This window comes from Bos mutus, chromosome 5, assembly GCF_027580195.1.
Source record: "Bos mutus isolate GX-2022 chromosome 5, NWIPB_WYAK_1.1, whole genome shotgun sequence".
Lineage (NCBI taxonomy): Eukaryota > Metazoa > Chordata > Mammalia > Artiodactyla > Bovidae > Bos > Bos mutus.
In genome coordinates, this window is record NC_091621.1 from 45,688,135 (window position 1) to 45,701,414 (window position 13,280).

General features: G+C 48.7%; 2 protein-coding genes across 2 annotated transcripts; both read left to right on the forward strand.

Moving 5' to 3' along the window:
- Positions 1-1,171: 1,171 nt before the first annotated feature.
- Positions 1,172-5,004, forward strand: PFDN5 (prefoldin subunit 5). Its single transcript, XM_005902135.2, has 6 exons — positions 1,172-1,326; positions 1,533-1,635; positions 1,932-1,963; positions 3,077-3,151; positions 3,240-3,345; positions 4,802-5,004. Exons 1-6 carry the CDS (start codon positions 1,255-1,257, stop codon positions 4,876-4,878), a joined length of 465 nt encoding a protein of 154 aa, XP_005902197.1. The 5' UTR covers positions 1,172-1,254; the 3' UTR covers positions 4,879-5,004.
- A 604-nt stretch (positions 5,005-5,608) lies between these two features.
- MYG1 (MYG1 exonuclease) lies at positions 5,609-13,217 on the forward strand. The gene is made up of 7 exons (XM_005902134.2): positions 5,609-5,855; positions 6,036-6,148; positions 8,670-8,829; positions 12,018-12,170; positions 12,293-12,415; positions 12,533-12,714; positions 12,866-13,217. The coding sequence occupies exons 1-7, from the start codon at positions 5,640-5,642 to the stop codon at positions 13,062-13,064; spliced, it is 1,146 nt and encodes a 381-aa protein (XP_005902196.1). The 5' UTR covers positions 5,609-5,639; the 3' UTR covers positions 13,065-13,217.
- Positions 13,218-13,280: the final 63 nt, after the last annotated feature.

A 13,280-nucleotide genomic window follows, 5' to 3' on the forward strand; every position in this document is an offset into this window, starting at 1 on the left:
CTCATAGCTATCTTGACTTCCTGCCTCTGGTATCCTCGGAATGACATTAGCTTTACTGCCTCGGTTGCCCTGCCCCCTCCAAAGTGGATATTGTCCTTCCCCCACATTCAGCTATTAACACTTGTCAGTGCCATGACACTTTAGCGGCAGGTTCTGGAGAGTTTTTGTAGCTCAGATGGTAAAGAATCTGCCTGCAATGCAGGAGACCTGGATTCAATCCCTGGGTCTGTAAGATTCCCCCAGAGAAGGAAATGGCAACCCACTCCAGTATTCTTGCCTGGAGGAGTCTAGCGGCTACAGTCCATGGGATCGCAAAGAGTTGGACGCGACTGAACAACACACACACACGTACACACTCACATACACATTGGGAAGTTTTGCAACTTACGTATGGTTTTCCTCTCCCCAACTAGATTGTTAAGCTCAGAACTATATATCTTACACTCATGTATCCTTCACTTCTAGCACATGGTAAAACACTGTGTTGATTAATAAAGCTACTGCTGTACTCCGAGTGATAATGTGCCTCCTTCCTGTTCTCTCAACCGCCAGACTCTGCTTCATCTGCGCGAAACATCCCTTTCATAACACTACTGTCCCCCCTGTCCCTTGCTCCTTGAACTTCCCAGGCTTCTTCCCTGCCTGTTGTCACCAGGCTTATACCACCGGCTGTGGTTATAGTGTATCTGTGCGTCTGTGCTGGGTCTTCGTTGATGTGCGGGTTTTCTCTAGTGGCAGGGAGTGGGAGCTTATTTCGGTGGCTTCTCTGTTGCCGAGCACAGGCTCTAGGCGCCCAAGCTTCAGTAGCTGCCCCTTGCGGGGGCGGTGCTCTGCAATTGCTGCACAAGGGGCTTTGTTGATCCTTGGCATGTAGGATCTTTCCGCACCAGGGATGGAACCGTTTCCCTTGCATTGGCAGGCGGATTCTTAACCACTGAACCACCAGGGAAGTCCCAAGGCCTGAGTAAGATGAAGTTTCTTGAGCATAAGGATCCTGTTTGTTAGAACTTGATTATGCGAGGTTTGGGACATTTTGTGAAAAGAAAACGCCGCAGCCCTTTCTATTCCAAGGGGAGTCACGCCGAAGATTCCGCACCCCACGCCCCGCCGCGAGTTTCCCTCTCTTCCGGGTTGAAGGACCATAGAGATGTCTAGCGCTGCGAGGCCTCCAGGCGTAGCCATCGAGATACGCAGAAGACGGCTAGAGCGTTGCTCTCCCGGAGGGTTTCCGCTTCATAAGCCCTCCTTCCCAACATGGCGCAGTCAGTTAACATCACCGAGCTGAATCTGCCGCAGCTAGAAATGCTCAAGAACCAACTGGACCAGGTGGGAATAGGCTCCGAAAGCACCCCTTTCCCGTCTCACTTTCCTCCCCCCGCAGCCCGCACTTCCTTGCCCCCCATTCCTCCCCTCTTGGGGAGAATTCCCTTCCCAGGCGAAATCCCCACCCCGTCCCAGGACCCGCCCCTTGTCTGGCGGTGCCCGCTTCTCCCGCGAGCCCCAACCCTGACCCTCATTCCTGTTCTCTGTAGGAAGTGGAGTTCTTGTCCACGTCCATTGCCCAGCTCAAGGTGGTTCAGACCAAGTATGTGGAAGCCAAGGACTGTCTGAACGTGCTGAAGAAAAACAACGAGGGTACGGGGTAGGCGTGCGAAGTGAACCTGGGAGATGCGGCGAGCCGGCTTCTCTCTTCCCGCCTCCTAATCCAGTTTTCTTACCTGAGACGAGAGAGCAGTCCATTACGTATTGTCGCTGCAGGAGCCCTTTGCATGTTGCTTATCTAGAGTTGAAATGTCCAGGATATTTTTCTGCTCCTGTTGCCCCTGTTCGTCCTTTTCGTATAGTTTTCGGGCGCCGTGCCGTTTTGAAACTCCCTTTTAAAGTTGGAGCTGCCAACCTTCCCCACATGTTTGTCTTAATTGCTTTCACAGGGAAAGAATTACTTGTCCCACTGACGAGTTCTGTATCCTTTCCGCAGGAGCCTCTTCCCTGCCCTCTCGTTTTCTCCCTCACACCTAACAACCTTCAAAAAAGGGCGGGAGATATTGATTATTCCAGAGTGCCTAGATGGTTCTGAGACCGCTATTAACACAAGCTTAGCTCTGCTGTCTAACCTAAGGCCAGGAACTAATTAATGCTTGGTGAGCACCCAGATGTATGTATTTAGAATTGAGGTGTGATTATTTCCCTTTGCTCTGAGGATATAACCTAGTAGGGGGGTAGAACTGGTGGTTTACGTTTTTACTGTAACTTAGAAAACATAAGCAATAGAAGAATAGAGGATTTGGAAACAAAGGGGTTGGTTCTGTTTATTAATCCTCAATTTCAGTTTAATTATGGCTCTTATTCCTAACTATTGTTACTAAGAAACCTGGATTATGTCTTAGCTGTTGAATGTTTTACTTGAGTGAGCAAGTTACGGCAATAGGGCACCCATAAACTACCTGAGAATGGACAGGCTGAAAAGGAAACACAGGAATAGCAGTGTAGCAGGGATTACTTAAATAATCAACATTAAATCCATCAGGAATTAGCTAATTCATGTCTGGGAGTGTTAAAGAGAAAGTGAGGCTGGCTTTTCACTCTGTTATTCAACGGCAACAGGAAAAAATTATCCTGTTCTGTCATTCTAATGATCTATCATTCTAATTGCTATAATATCTAGTCTTTCTGGAAGGAATAATGGTAAGAATTGTAAGAACTGCTTGCAGGATGGCAGATGGGATCAGAACAAGATCAGCACATGTGATTTTTCTCCATAAGGAACCAGCTTCCCTGTTTCTCCTCATGTGGAGTTTGTAGGCCTTCAGATGTGCCTTGTAGCTTATTCCTTTTAAATTTTTGTTTGTTTGTTTATTTTTTTTGACTCCATCCCATGGCTTTTGGGATCTTAGTTCCCCTACCAGGGATTGAACCCAAGCCCCAGCAGTGAAAGCAGTGACTCCTAGTGACTGGACCTCCAGGGAATTCCTGCCTCCTTTTTAGAAAAGGAGGGTGTTGGTAGGTCAAGCTGAACTAGCTGACAGGGAATCATGACTCATACTGGGCTAGTTTTCCCTTAATCCTTGCCTCTCAGATGTATGTCCCCGGGAAGCTACATGATGTGGAACATGTGCTTATCGATGTGGGAACTGGCTACTACGTAGAGAAGGTGAGTGGAAGGGAACATAAGAATGCATCTCTGAGGGGGAGAGCTGGCGTACAGAATGGGTTACCTCTCATTCACTCTGACCTTGCAGACAGCTGAGGATGCCAAGGACTTCTTCAAGAGGAAGATAGACTTCCTTACCAAGCAAATGGAAAAAATCCAGCCAGCTCTGCAGGAGAAGCACGCCATGAAACAGGGTAAGCTTGCCTTGGACACCTCTTCAGACCCTTTCTGCCTCCATAATAACAGACATGGATTGCAGTGTGAACCATGGGAGGGAGTATCCCCTTTGCTGGATTAAAACCGTGGTTTTTTGTTTGGTATCTTGATGCATTACTCCTTAGATTCTGTGTCTAACATACCCACTGCCTTTGGTGCTTGAGAAATTTAGAGAAAGGAAATCATGTGTTTTTGTGTTTGAGTTCCTATTTATTGGGGATGGAATGAGGGAGCAGGTGCATGTAAATGAACACAGCAAAGAAATATAGCCATAACTAGCCAACTACTCAGAGAAGGCAATGGCACCCCACTCCAGTACTCTCGCCTGGAAAATCCATGGACGGAGCCTGGTAGGCTGCAGTCCATGGGGTCGCTAAGAGTCAGACATGACTGAGCGACTTCACTTTCACTATTTACTTTCATGCATTGGAGAAGGAAATGGCAACCCACTCCAGTATTCTTGCCTGGAGAATCCCAGGGACAGAGGAGCCTAATAGGCTGCTGTCTATGGGGTCGCACAGAGTCAGACACAACTGAAGCGACTTAGCAGCAGCAGCAGCAGCCAACTACTAGCAGTTATAGCCCTGGCTGCATATTAGAATCACGCAGATAGTTTTTTGAAAACCTGGGCGACTCCAAACCAACTACAGTTGACCCTTGAACAATGTGGGAGTTAGGGGTACCAAACCTTGGTGAAGTGGAAGAAAATCTGCATATAATTTATAGTCTACCCCTCTGTATCCTCGGTTTCAAGTTTGCAGATTCAACCAATTGTAGATCATGTCCTACTATAGTATTTAGTACTGGGGGGAAAAAACATGTAAGTGGACCCACACAGTTCAAACAGGTATTGTTCAAGGATCAACTGTGAATCAGTAGGGTGAGATTCCAGACAACAGTGTTTGTTTGTTTGTTTTTAAAGCTCCCTGTGTGATATACAGTCAGGATTAAGAACCACTGTTCTAAAAGCAAACATCTTTTCCACATTATTATATTCTGGGTATATGTGACTCATTTGACACTGTATTTTGTTCCTTTTTACATCCCAGTGGTTCTCATATGAGCTTCCCTGGTGGCTCAGACAGTAAAGAATCCACCTGCAATACGGGAGACCTGGGTTCGATCCCTGGGTTGGAAAGAGCCCTTGGGGAAGGAAATGGCAACCTACTCCAATATTCTTGCCTGGAAAATCCCCGTGGACAGAGGAGCCGATCCTCCGTCCATGGGGTCGCCAAGAGTCAGACACGACTGATCGACTTTCACATCTCATATTATTGACAATTGAGATTCTAAATTGGTGTTGTGTTTGCCCTCTACAGTGAATCTCTGTGTTGAAAGTTAATTAACTGTAGTAGTCTGCCTGTCAATTTTCCTTAACTCTGGGCTCTCCCCTTTAGCTCCTGCCCAGGGTCTGACTCTTCTTTTATTCCACAGCTGTCATGGAGATGATGAGCCAGAAGATTCAGCAGCTCACAACCCTGGGAGCAGCTCAGGCTACCGCCAAGGCCTGAGAGCTTGTTTCAGAAATGGGGCAGAGGGTGCCTGCTTCTGGAGCCTGGGACTTTGTGGACGTGGTTTCCTGGAATGGGGAAAGAAGAGGGTCTGTGTTTAATGCTAATAAATGAGCCAGCTGGGCAGAGTGGTGGTCTTTTCTTGCATTAAGTGAGGAGGTGGGAGGGTGGTGGTGAGAGGGTGTGCCCCTGCCTGGAGCCTGATAAGCAGGAGTGATGCAGTGCTCATCTTGGGGCTCCACTTGGGAATCTGCGAGAAACTGGAGTCAAAATTCAATGCTGGTGATACAGGATGCTCCGGACTGGTGCACTGGGATGACTCAGAGGGATGGTATGGGGAGGGGAGAGGGAGGTGGGAGGGGGATTCAGGATGGGGAATACGTGTACACCCGTGGCGGATTCATGTTGATGTATGGCAAAACCAATACAATATTGTAAAGTAATTAGCCTCCAATTAAATTTATATTAAAAAAAATTAAAAACTGTGGTATAGAAATTTGAGAAGACGGAAAATGCCATCATAAAGCTTCAAGGTATGACCTCTCAGCATTGTTTTTAATGCAACTTTGGGCACCAGGTGGCAAAGCAGTGGTCCAGCCCTGGGTAAAATAAAAGCAATAATAAAAAAATTCAATGCTGGGCGGCAAGCTCTCTCTGCGCGGCCCGTTGCCATAGGAACAACTGGCAACCGGAAGTGGGGCTGCGCAGGCGTTTCCCCTTCCGGGTCGGCTCCCTTACTGACTCCTCGTGGAGAAAGCTGTATGGGCCACCGCTTCCTGCGCGGTTTCCTGCCTGTCCTGTTGCCGCCGCTACCTCTCCGGAGCCCGCATCTCAAGCTCAGCCTGGAGCCCGTCGCACCTTCCAAACGACCCCGCAGCCACCTCATGGCCCCGCCCCGAATCGGGACGCACAATGGCACCTTCCACTGCGATGAGGCGCTGGCGTGCGCTTTGCTGCGCCTCCTACCGGAGTACCGGGTAGGTACAGGCCGCGCAAACTGACCCGGAGGCTGCCGCCAAATCTCCGGGGTGGACCGCGTCCTCCTAAGGGTGTCCCGTCCGAGCACCCCTCTCCCCTCCTCTGCTCCTTGGAAGCCCAACCTTAATCCCCTACCTGTGCGACCCAGGCAACCCCCTCACTTCCTGTGTCCCCTGCAGGAGGCAGAGATTGTGCGGACCCGAGACCCCGAGAAACTGGCTGCTTGTGACATCGTGGTAGACGTGGGTGGCGAATACGACCCTCAGAGACACCGATATGACCATCACCAGAGGTGAGTACTCACTACCATTTCTTTAATTTTCTCAGTGCCCCAGGCCACTGCCGTGGTTCTTGTCAGCGAAGGGAACCGCCTCGTCCTTGAGTCCCATGGGACTACTGTCTCCCATGCTTCCAGTGCGCCACCTACTCTGCACCCATCTAGTTGGCTTTGTGCTTCCCTGAGCCCTCGCATCTGCCATGGCCTCCCTTGGTCACCCCGGGGCCCTTACCGACTCACTTCCTTCTTTGGCTCAGTCAGGCTTTTCTCCCACCAGCCTTATCCTTACCTCACTGAATACCCCAGCAGGGATTAATCCGTTCTTGTGCCCTTGCTACCCTACCTCAGACTGCTGGCCCACGTGATTGTGGTAGGTGGTGATAGTTCAGCTGTGTGTTGTCTTCTATGTCATTGACACTCTACCGCTGGGAAATCGTTCTTGTCCACAGATAGGCCAGAATCCCAAGTACCTCTCCAATCTTTTTCCCTCTCCTCAAGCCCCTACCTCATCAAACTTTCTCGGTGAGTGATCCTGTCTCTTTTCTCTCAAAAGAAATTGAGCTTTTCCTGCGTGTACTTCCTCAGTTTCTCACTCCTGAATCAACTCCCTCTTTCCAATTCAGGAAACCCTTCTGTTTTCCAATGTATCACTTCCTGCTCTGGGACTCTGTATATCGGTGTTTCTACTTCTTACTTGAAGAAAGAAACTCTGTTTACACATCTCCCATCTTGAAAACAAGGGACTGAAAAAAAACCCATGACTCCCTCCCTCACATACACCACGCTGTTTAAAGTGGTTATTCTCTGGGGTATCATGAGGAGGTTTTAAGTCTGTTTTTCTCTTTCTCTCTCTCTCCTTTCCTCCCTATCTTTGTCTTTTTTATGTAAGTATACATATTACTTTTCATTAGTGATATGGAGAGGGAATGCTCCCGGTGTGTACGACCTAATCTCACCCTCACTTCTCAGGCATTCTTGAAAAGAAGAGCTGACCCTGGCTCCACATTTCTTTGAGTTCATTCCTTTTATCCATCCTATCATTCATTCAGCCAGGTCTTTTCCAGTCCCTCTATCGGAAATGCTGGTGGAAAGGGCACCAGTGACCTCAATGCCAGGCTCAGGTTGCTGGTTGAGGGTTAACTGACTGACCTGTCACCTTAACCCTCTCACTTAACTGACTTCTTTGTGGCACTTGACGTAATTGAGTGCTTCTTTTTTTCTGATGATTTTATATACTTTTTTAAAAAGTGTGCCATATTTGACATGTAAAACAATATATTTAATATTTCTGGTATATAAAACATAGAATGAACACCCATGAACCGATCTCCCAGCCGAAGAAGTAGACCATTACCATGATCTTAGCACCTGTACCTGTGCCTCTTCCGCATCCCATCCCCGCCTCCCCAGGAGTAAGCAGCATCCTGAATTTTGTGCTCATCATGGCCTTGTATGCTCTCGTGTACAGTTTAGCACATACGTCTTATCTGTTTGCATCAACTATTTATTTAGTTTTGCTTCTTCCTGAATCTTTTCTGGGACATTATTGTTATTAGTCTTTATACCTTATGAGTATTTTATAGGTATTTTTGTGTTTACTTAATATTTAATAATAAAAATCATTAGAATGAAAAAATGAGCTTCCTTTGTGATTCTGATGGACTGGTATTTACTGTGGTTTCTACTGTTCTAAGAACTATCATACCATTTCCGTACCCTCTGTCCCAAGGCTGTTCAAGCCCCTGCCTTCCTCACTCACCCGGATCATTGCAGGTGATCTTGGATCGCTTCCCCATGCTGGCTGGCACAGTGCTCTTTCTGACATGCTCTGGCTTAAAGTCTCTCAGTGGCTCCTCTTTACCTACAGATAAACTTCAGACTCTGAAGTGTAGCATTCAAGGCCTGCCCTGGTCCAGCTCCTGCTTTATCTTCTGCCTCTTATTCCCCATCCCAAGCTGCTTTCTTGCGGTTCCATGGATACCTTTCTCTTAGGCATTATACATGTTCCCTCTACTTGGAATGCCTTTTCTTCTTCCCCCTTTATGTGTCTGCCGCACACCCACTAATTCATCTTCCAAGAATGACCTGAAGGTTCTTCTCCTGAGCCCTTTCCTTGTTTATAACTGGCTGGAGCATTCCTTTGGTTGCTCATGTGAGTGTGCACGGGGGGCGGTGTGTGGCCAGGTGTGTCCATGTGTCCCTGTACATCTGCCTTAGGAAGATAAACTTGAAGGCAGGGACAGAGTCTTAGTTTTTTTCATCTCTAATGTTTACAACAAAGTCTGGGCATGTTGTAAGCACCGAGTTAATCCTTGTCAGATGACATCTGAGCCACCAGGGAAGCCCAACGGATGCATGGGGACTCCAGACTCAAGTCTGTGTTAACCCCTGAGGACAAGCCAAAGCCTCCCCAGCCAGGCTTTCTCCCAGTTCCCTCGGTGTTCCCCAGCCTCCCCACCGCGCTGTGCCTGCACGTGCGCATGCAGTGGCCGAGCCGGGGCGGTTGGCGTTAGCCCCACCTCCCTGTGCTCCTCAGGTCTTTCACAGAGACCATGAGCTCCCTGTCCCCTGGGAAGCCATGGCAGACCAAGCTGAGCAGTGCGGGACTCATCTATCTGCACTTCGGGCACAAGCTGCTGGCCCAGTTGCTGGGCACTAGCGAAGAGGACGGCATGGTGGGCACCCTGTATGACAAGGTGGGGACCCAAGGACAGAGATGCCCCCCACGTGCATCTCCACCCCGTGGGCTAGAGCGACACTCACGACCACGCTCAGGTCAGGGTTTCTGACCCGTGCTGGCCCACCGCCCTCTGGCTTAGTCAAGCCCGTCTCCTCACGGGGGGATGGGTAATCTCTCCTGCCTCCATTCTCGGGTGGTTGTGAGACATGGATGAGGTAATGTATGGGGAAGGGCTTTGAAAACTGTAAAGCATGCCCTGACACACATAAAAAACAATTGTTCAACAACTTGGAAGTAGACCAGGCTGCTTACGTTTGGCAGCATGTGACTAAGGTGCTGGCTGCCCTGAAGGTGGAGGGCAGCGTATCTCAGGCACTGCTGTTTTCAAAGGCACAGTGAGTTGGGAAACTGGGAAGGGTTTGATTATGAAAACCTCTTCAGGTTCCACCAGCGCCCCCTGCAGGCAGTTCAGGTGGCTGTGGTTGGGGAAGCAACAAGGGCTAGTGGCCCTGGCATGCACTTGGATCCATGATTCTGAGGTCAGCTACTTGACCCTGCTCCTGTGAAGTTCACAAGACAAACTTCGGATGCAGTCAACTCTATTTTTTGCAGATGGGCTGTCGAGTTCAGTTCTCTGTCTCGGCTTGTCTGTCTCCTCTATGACACAGCATTAGTGAGATCCAAAAGAGTTGAATAAATATGAGTGTTTAAATTGGAGCTTCTGGAATAGGTTTTAGACTGCCTGGGTCAATTTTCCCTTCTACTGCTGAGGGGTTTCTAAGCAACTGAACTAAATTATACTCAAGGTTTTATTGTGTTTCTGGTGTACTACATAGTGATTCACAATTTTTGAAGATTATACTCTGCTTAGAGTTATGATAGAATATTGGCTATATTCCATGTGCTATAAAGTATTTTCTTGTAGCTTATTTTAAGCATGTTCTCTTTTTTAATGTTTATTTAATTTTTTTGGCTATGCTGGGTCTTAACTGTGGCATGTGGGATATAGTTCCGCAACCAGGGATCAAACCCAGACCCCCTGCATTGGAAGCTTGGAGTCTTAGCCACTGGATCACCAGGGATACGATGATTTATTTTACATATAGTAGTTTGTACCTCCACCCCACTCCAGTACTCTTGCCTGGAAAATCCCATGGACGGAGGAGCCTGGTGGGCTGCAGTCCATGGGGTCGCTAAGAGTCGGAGACGACTGAGTGACTTCACTTTCACTTTTCACTTTCATGCATCGGAGAAGGAAATGGCAACCCACTCCAGAGTTCTTGCCTGGAAAATCCCAGGGACGGGGGAGCCTGGTGGGCTGTCTATGGGGTCACACAGAGTCAGACACGACTGAAGCGACTTAGCAGCAGCAGCAGCTTGTACCTCTTAACCCAACCCCATCTTGCTCCTCCTCTCTTCCCTCTTCCCTTTGGTAGCCACTCATTTGTTAGGTCTGTGAGTTTGTTATAGTCCATCCATGTAGTTGGAAATGGCAAATTTTCATTATTTTTTTCATTTTATGGCTAAGTCATATCCTGTTGTACACTACATCTTCTTTATCCACTCATCTGTTGATGGACACTTAGGTTGCTTTCACACCTTGACTGTTGCACATGATGCTGCTGTGAACATTGAGGTGCATATCTCTTTTTGAATTAGTATTTTTGTTTGTTTCAGATAAATACCCAGAATTGCTGGGTCATATGATAGTTCTATTTTTAACTTCTTGAGGAACTTCCATACTGTTTCCACAGTGGCTGCACTAATCTCCATTCCCACCAACAGTGTACAAGGGCTCCCTTTTCTCCACATCCTCAGCAACATGTGTTCCTTGTGGTGTTTTTGATGATAGCCATTCTGACAAGTGTGATGTAATATCTCAGTTGTGGTTTAATTTGCATTTCTCTGATAATCAGTAATGTTGATGGCCTTTTGGCCATCTGTAGATCTTCTCTGGGAAAATATCCAGTTCTGCCTATTTTTCAGTTGGGTTCTTTGGTTTTGATGTTAGGTTATATGAGCTGTTTTTTTAAAAAATATTCATTATTTATTTATTTGGCTGTGGCACATGGGATCTTAGTTCCCTGACCAGGGATTGAACCTGGGCCCTTTGTATTGTAAGTACAGAATCTTAGTCATTGGACCAGCAGGGAAGTCCTGGTGGACTGTTTGTATGTTTTGGATATTAAAATTGCACCCAAGTTTTAACGGAGCCTCGGGTTGGGGGTTCAGACCAGTTGGTGCTGGGCAGAGAGGAGTTTCTTTTCCACCTCTCCCTGAGTAGCACTTTTTCTACATACCACAGATGTGTTTAAATGTAGGCCTATTTTGTAAGGCAGTTTTGCATTAAATACTGATATCCCATGTCCTTTTCTGCCCCCAGATTCTTGAGGCATCCTACCATTTCTTTAGGCTCAGGAGATGCCATGTGGTACATCATGGGCTGCCCCGGGACCACATTCCAGCCCTTGATGTCTAGTACTTATCTTCTCCCACTTGATGGGTGTGCTTGATCAGACCCTCCTGTAGCTCATTAAGTGGATCAGCTGGAGATTTACCTGCCCTCAGCCATGAGGATCCACCCCACAGAGCCCATCATGGAACTCAAGACTTTCCTTGTTCAGAACACAGCAGCCCCCTCCCCACACATGCTGGCCTTGGCTCGGGCTTTGAGCTGTAGTAGAGTGAGCACTGGAGAAGGCAATGGCACCCCACTCCAGTACTCTTGCCTGGAAAATCCCATGGACGGAGGAGCCTGGTAGGCTGCAGTCCATAGGGTCGCTATGAGTCAGACACGACTGAGCAACTTCACTTTCACTTTTCACTTTCATGCATTGGAGAAGGAAATGGCAACCCACTCCAGTGTTCTTGCCTGGAGAATCCCAAGGACGGGGGAGCCTGGTGGGCTGCCGTCTATGGGGTCGAACAGAATCGGACACGACTGAATCGACTTAGCAGCAGCAGCAGCAGAGTAAGCATTGGATCAGAAATCAGGTGATCTGAATTCAGCCCTAGTGCTGTATGCTCTCTGCCTTTCAGGAAGTTGCTGAACTCTGCAATTACCCCTCTCATCGTCCAAGTAATGTTGGGAGATTGTTGCAGGATCCTTGTGAAGATGAAAGACTGTATATGCATACATTCTGAGATCTATAAAGCTTTATGCAAATAGTGCCCTCCAGAGCCTTTCTCCTACTGCTGCCTTAGATGTATGAAAACTTCGTGGAGGAAGTAGATGCAGTGGATAATGGGATTTCCCAGTGGGAGGAGGGAGAGCCTCGGTACCTGCTGACCACCACGCTGAGCGCCAGGGTTGCTCGGCTTAATCCCACCTGGAACCAGCCCAACCAAGACACTGAGGTAAGGAGGGCCTGGGGAAAAGAGACTGAGGTGTGTGAAAATCAGGGGAGGAAGTGAGCGGGCTTGGCCTCTTGAGCCCTAGCAGAGTTAGTTTGGGCCAGCACCATGGTTCTCATTCCCAGGCTGGGTTCAAGCGTGCAATGGACCTGGTTCGAGAGGAGTTCCTGCAGAGACTAGATTTCTACCAGAACAGCTGGCTGCCAGCGCGGACCCTGGTGGAAGAGGCCCTGGCCAAGAGGTTCCAGGTATGGACCTGGGAAGAGGCACTGCGGCCCTAGAGAGTGCGTGCTGGCAGGCTGCTGGCCTGTTGGGGCTCATGCTCCTACCCTGAGCCGTCTGTGCCAGCTCCACTTCTTTTGCAGGTGGATCCAAGCGGGGAGATAATAGAACTAGAAAAGGGTGGCTGCCCCTGGAAGGAGCACCTCTATCAGCTGGAGTTGGGGCTGTCCCCTGCAGGGACCATCGCCTTTGTTATCTACACAGACCAGGCTGGACAGTGGCGGGTGCAGTGTGTGCCTAAGGAGCCCCATTCGTTCCAGAGCAGGTGAGGGCCTAGGGGTCCACCCTGCAGCCCTTCAGGCATGTTTCAGCCCCATCAGAGGAGGCAGCCACTAACCTAGGCCTCTGCTCCCCCTCTCCCAGTTCCTCACGACCTCCATTTGCCCCCACCAACTCCCTTTTCTGCTCACTCGTAGGTTACCCCTGCTAGAGCCATGGAGGGGTCTTCGGGATGAGGCCCTGGACCAGATCAGTGGAATTCCTGGCTGCATCTTTGTCCATGCCAGTGGCTTCATTGGTGGGCACCGTACCCGAGAGGGTGCCCTGAGCATGGCCCGTGCCACCTTGGCCCAGCGCCCAGCACCTACACCTGCCCCAAATCCCATGGTCCAATAAAACTCCCATCTCATGCTGACCAAATAATGTTCTATTACTCCCCTGCACTATTCTGGGAGCTTGCTTAAATTTGGGGAAAGTGTAACATCTATTATGTGCCAGAGCTGGTGCTACGTATTTTCTCAGTTTTGCTTTCAAATCATTTGAAAACTATCCAGTTCTTAAGGGTAAATAATGACCAGATTCACAAGGAGTGACTAAAAAGTGAAAGCCAAG